Source organism: Daktulosphaira vitifoliae, unplaced genomic scaffold, assembly GCF_025091365.1.
Source record: "Daktulosphaira vitifoliae isolate Bord-2020 unplaced genomic scaffold, ASM2509136v1 Scaffold_2, whole genome shotgun sequence".
In the NCBI taxonomy this organism is placed as follows: Eukaryota; Metazoa; Arthropoda; class Insecta; order Hemiptera; family Phylloxeridae; genus Daktulosphaira; species Daktulosphaira vitifoliae.
The window spans coordinates 29416349-29422808 of record NW_026099573.1 but is presented as its reverse complement, the minus strand read 5'-3'; the positions used below and the strand labels follow the sequence as shown (position 1 = coordinate 29422808).

Here is a 6460-nt window from a genome sequence, read left to right as displayed (position 1 = left end):
TATTGAACATTTTTTATTTTTGTTAAGATAAAAATTTGATTGATAAACTACAGTGTTATGTAGAAAAATAATTTTTTTACTTATCTTCAAAGCTAAAAAAACTAGATTTTTCTTAAACGGGAATTACTATTTTTTATCAATTAAATATTGATAAATAAAAATAATGTTTTTTAAATTTTTTCCTGTATAATACATAATTGTACTCCAATATTTCATACTTGTGTCAATGACACATTTATGACACTGTATGTGATACTTATATAGACAAGTGTTATTATATTGACTCGTGTCCATCATAAATCACTGCGTTTAATATTCACAGTATTAATACAACTTTTAGAGTTTTCTTGGTGTCTTTTGTTTTTGGTAAGTATTTCCAATAACAATTATTATTAATTAAATTATAAGAGTACTAAAGAAAAAATATTTAAGCTTAAAGATAAACTAGCAGCAATACTTGTCTGGTCAGATAATAAATAATTAATTTTTAATATAATCAATATTCGACCTACAGAATACAAAATTGCTTATCTTCTAACACATCATACATTCATATACAACAATAATCTATTTCAACTAATTGTACTGTCTCATAAAAAAAATATAAGACGTTTTTAATAGGAAAAATTTAAAACAGTTAATTTTAAATCTCAATTTTCTTCAAAATTTAAGAATAAATATGATGAATAATCAGAAGTTAAATAATTTAAAAAATTGAGGATAACACTTATATAAAATGTTGAGGAAAATAAAGAATGACAAAATAAAAGTAAAAGAAAAAGCGCAAGAAAAATTTAAAAATCATCTTATTGTTAAAAAAAACTTTTGAGAAAAATACCATTTGTTTTCTCTAGAATAAATATTTTAAAGCTGTAAATAACATTATTTTTCAACCCAACCAATTATCGTAAAAAAATGTTGATTGTTAGTAATAAATGTGATGAAAATATGTTAAAAAAACACTCGCTAATTTTCAGGTAAAATAATTAATTATTAAAATAATGTTCAAAGTAATAAATACAATATTTGTCTATTTTTTCTTATTAGGAAGTTTAATATACATCACTAAGTAGACTCGATGAAAATTGTTAAGACCAATTATGTTGCTCAGTCAACATTGTCTATGAAAAAAAAGTTAATTATACAAATTGCCGATTTGTAACACAATAATAAGAAAATATTACCAAGTAGATTATTAGCAAATTAGATATGATCAATTTAAAAATAGACAAGAGCTAATGAATTAGGTGACGTTGACCACACGTCACGTTAAATAATAGTATCGCTATAAGTATGTAAATTTTTAATTGTTATTAGACACACTATTCAATAATACAGTTTATGAGATTCGTTAAAAATTAACGAGATGTCAAGAAACGATTACTTATATTAAAATAAAAGTTGACATCTGATTTCAGTTATATTAGATCAGTCATACGATATTGCTTACCAAAAGAATCTTCAAAATGTAAGTATTACAATTAATATGAAAAATAAACATTTTTAGCGTGTTACTTAAAAATTTATTTATTTTAAATGATTGTTTTAATTTTACCAAAAAGCAAAAACAAAAAAATTAACTAATATTATTTTAAATAAAAATATTTGATAGTAAAATATTAATCATTAATAAAAAGTCATATGCATGGACTTATATAAATAGATAATATGATAAAGTTTCTTAAATTATTATTATTATTTTTTTTTATCAAATTTAGCGGTACTTCGGTGGGCTATAGTTCATAGAGGTTACCAAACAATAGTCAATCATTACGTTTTAATCATTTTAATTTGACGATTTGAAAAAGCAATTGGCGTGATTTAAATAAATATACTAGTGTGATTTGTTATTGTTTGCTAATTTTTATACAGCAAAAATTTAATGAAATGATTATTAGGTTGTGATGTAACACATTCATCATAAAGAGGTTGTACAAGCTCTCGAGTAGTGTATAAAACAGTAGCATTTTGTGATACTGCCACTCAATTATTACTGTATTCAAATTATTTTTGCTCGGGTTACATATCAGCTATTTTGTGGAATGGATATCAACTTTTTTTATTTTACTAACTAAACAGAGAAAAAAATGAAACAGAATAATATTTTACTCCTTTTAAAACTCGTAAGTACATATTTTACCATTACGGTACAATAAATTATTTTCAAAAGGTTTTAATTTGTATGCATATTAAACACTTTTGAGCATATGTTACATGTTTATATGAATTTAGAATACTTTGTGTAAAAATATTGTATGCTTTTTTTACAATTTACTTTTGTCATAATAACATTACAATATAAATATAATCATAAAATATTGATACTCGCAGGTTTTATGTACGAGCATAATGAGTATCCATTCATTCATCACAAGTTCTGCTTTTATATATTCTTCAATTATTTTAGCACAACTCAAAGATCCGTCATTTGATATCCACATCGACAATGTGCAAGCTTCTTGGATCGGTATGATTTGCACTCTGAATTGAAATTGTGTTTTATGATAAGTTGACAACAACTTTTAAATCAGTATTTCGGAAATTATTGATATTTTTATACATGGGCGGGAGAAAGAGTTTGGCCGGGAAATGACCCGTGACAAAAATAAGAACACCCGCGTCTCACTTCCATCCTTTACTAATAGAATATAATAATAACTCCAGAAATAGAGATTCAAAAGTTGTTATCGAACAATAATTTTATTTAAGAGAATAACAAATTTAAACTTTATATTAAACAATATAATATTTTTACTGAACAATATTTCTCAAAAAAATGCCATGTAATAACCTGTTTGTTAAATAGCCATTATTCATTAGTAACACCTATTAGAAATAGGTTAAAAAGCATAAAAATAAAAATATATGTCACAACCAGTGCAACATGTCTTGTGACAACTAGTCCCGTGTACTACTTGAAAGAAAAGTTGTCATAAGTTTTATCATTAAAACATACAGTAATATACTTTAAGACACTACTTATGTGAAGTGTTGAATAATATAACAATATTAATAAAAAGTAAAGAGCTAAATTCAATTAAATTTATGTATAAAATTAACTTATCAAAGCAAAATTTTTTTGTTATATATAGAATCTTGATAACACCTTAATATGCTTTATATCAATGCTAAAATAATTAGAACTGTTTTAATAATATATGGTATGACTTATGACATTTAGTGACATATAGTTTCGGAACAATTAATGTTGTTACAACCAACTAGTGATGGACATTTTCAAATATTTTGTACTATCGAATAGTATTTAAATTTTTTTATACAACCAAATAGTTTATTTTTAGCATAAACTATTCAAATAAACTATCGAATAGTTTTTAAACTATTCGAATGGGCTACTAAATGGTCTTAAAAAATATTCGATTAGTTCTCCCTAAATTTTTTATTAAGTACACTTAATTATAATAAGAAGATAATTAACGAATACTTAAAATAAATTATTATACAATTAATAATAGTAAAAATTAGTGATGGGCATTTTCAAATATTTTGAACTATCGAATAACTATTCAAATTGTGTTTATACATCCGAATAGTTTATTTTTAGCATAAACTATTAAATAGTTTTTAAAACTATTTGAATATATTGTGTAACTATCGAATATTTTTTGTATGATTATCAAATAGTTTGATAGTTACTATTCGATATTTTCCATTACTACAACTAACCCATATGACTAGTTCTAGCCTCCTTTATAAGTGAATTGTCATGTACCTCTTTGTAAAAGTTAATATTTATTTTTATAATGAAACAGATTCATTTTAATTTTGAATTGATGTATAAAATAAATAAATATTAAACAAAAGTTAAAAAATTTGCAAATATGACTAGTGAAATCTTATTAATTATTTACTGATAATTAGTAAAATATAAATTATATTTTTTGAAGCGAAGCACATATGCCAAAAATATTTAATTTTAATATCTAAAAATAATACTTGCCAAAACTCATGCAGAATAAATATTAATTTGATTATATATTTTTTTAGCTAGTATACCGAATTTAGTATGCCCCATTGGTTTAATTTTAACCGGAATTGTGACTGATAGATTTGGCCGTAAAAGAGTTCTTCAGATTTCGTTTGTACCAATGATCATAGGATGGTTCATGCTTTATTTTGCCAAGAATTTTTATTTTATTTTAGTTGCTAGAGTCGTACTGGGGCTTTCATATGGTAAATTGACAAACATTCTATGTACCTTAATATGAGTTTATAAGCTAAGTTACATTTTCTTTTGTATTGTTTAACTTTATAGCATAAATGTTTATAAGACATAAACAGTGTTTTATAGGACAGTTACTATTCTTCGTAGTATGTCTTTATTATTCTTATTGCATGTTTCGCGAGAGAAAATGTTTCATTAATTAGTTATTCTTATTATTTGTGATTTTACTTAAATAAATTACTCATCTTACAGGTAGTGGCATAGTGGTGTCTATTTACGCTGCTGAAATCTGTCCCACAGCTCTCAGACCAATGTTTTTGGCTGTAACTATTGTCTATACCGGATTTAGTATGCTTTTTGCAACTCTGTTGGGCATATACTTTAGCTGGAGGATATTAGCTGCGATTTATGGTGTGCTCGGTTTATTTGGTGCATTGGGCTTATTCATCATACCAGAACCACCTATATGGCTTAGATCCCGTGGTCGAAAAGATGAAGCGATTAGGGCAGAACAATGGCTTGGCTTGGAATCAATGTCGGTAAAGGAAGATGTTGAAATACCGATTGCACCACCGATCGAACAAGCCAAGTTGCTTTCGTGGTCTACGTATACAGCATCCAATATATGGAAGCCTACCGTTCACGTGATATTCTTTATATTTCTTCAACAATGCTCTGGAATTCACGTGCTAATGTCCTATTCAGTGGATGTGCTCCATGACTGTGGCGTTCAAAAGGACGGAATTACTGTCACCATGTACCTTTCAATTGCACGGCTAATTGGAAGCTTAACCTATTTTCTATTGTCTGGTGTCAAACGTAAAACACTTACTATAATATCTGGTTTAGGCATGTTTGTGTGGATGTCCGTAATTGTGGGTTACATTTACGAATTTGAAAATACTTCAGATACATCTTATAATAATTGGCTAATTGTTGCATTTTTCTTGTACGTTTACTTTTCCATGTTAGCTATGATGCCAATACCTTGGAGTATTTCTGGTGAAATATTTCCTATGCATGTTAAAGGTATGTATATCTTATTAAATGTAGTTACTATTCTTTTTAAAAATAGTTGTATGAAATATAAATTTTATGTTTGCATTAGGTATAATGAATGCGTTTGTACAATCCGTTGGATATGAAATACTTTTTGGTGCTACAAAAATATATCCTACTCTAGTTGCAATAATGGGAATAAAAATAGTTTGGACCTTCTTTACTAGTACTTGTTTAATAATTGTCTTGTATGGTTGGCTTTTATTGCCAGAAACTAAAGGAAAGTCACTAGATGAAATATTAATCGGTTTCGAATCTAAGAAAATAAAAGACAAAATAAAAAATTTACCATAATTTTTATATAGATAATAGACATTGATCCTTAACTTATTTTATATCAATTTTAATTGTATGTAACCTATTTGTAATTATTATTATGATTATTTATTATATATATATAAAATGTAAATATTTTTTTAATGCAATCCTCAAAAATTATTCCTAGAAATACTTATATGATAATTTGCTTTTAAAAAAATAATATTAATACTTTTACTAATAATTATAATTTACAAATTTGTATTAAATTGACATCCTATTATGTTTTTAATTAAAATTTTATAAAAAATTTGATGGAAAAATATTGATTGTAATTGATTTTCTTTTTTTTTTAAGTAGGAAATAAGATAAATGTATTATGATAAAAAAGATTTAATATTACACTTAAATATTTTTTAATAACTTAATGAACACTTTAATAATTACTTTAATTTATATACGTTAAAAAATATTTTTCTTCTAATTTTGTAATATTTAATTGTCCAATCAATCAAAATTTGTATGTATAAGTATTTGTGAAAAACTAAGAGACTGACATGGAATAAATTGTAAATAAAGAGTACAAAGGAAATACATAGTAAGTTGAATTTTTATATCATTGAAATGAAATTGACTGTCAGTTTATTTACTTATATTTTAATTTCTTTTTGAAAACTATGTAAATTATTTGATGTTTTACTAGTTGTTAACAATTAAAATAACAATATTTTTTTGTACTATTTATTTATTATATAAAAGTAAATTTTTTTATGGTTTACGGCTGGCTTATCTTCCTGGTTTCCAACAAGCTTCTAGAAATTTTAGGAAGTTTTGATAGAGAAAATGGTCTACGTGCCTACTTGTCATGTTAGCAGTCTTTGATGCCGCAAATAAGTCAGTATTGCTAGTATTGCAACTTTGAAAATACCAAAACGTATATTTGTGCATAATTCCGAA

General features: G+C 25.1%; 1 protein-coding gene across 1 annotated transcript; it reads left to right on the top strand.

The window, feature by feature from the left end:
- The first annotated feature begins 1313 nt into the window (after positions 1–1313).
- LOC126897251 (facilitated trehalose transporter Tret1-like) lies at positions 1314–6243 on the top strand. Its single transcript, XM_050670725.1, has 6 exons — positions 1314–1468; positions 1899–2123; positions 2332–2467; positions 4009–4194; positions 4439–5215; positions 5295–6243. The coding sequence occupies exons 2-6, from the start codon at positions 2088–2090 to the stop codon at positions 5537–5539; spliced, it is 1380 nt and encodes a 459-aa protein (XP_050526682.1). The 5' UTR covers positions 1314–1468; positions 1899–2087; the 3' UTR covers positions 5540–6243.
- Positions 6244–6460: the final 217 nt, after the last annotated feature.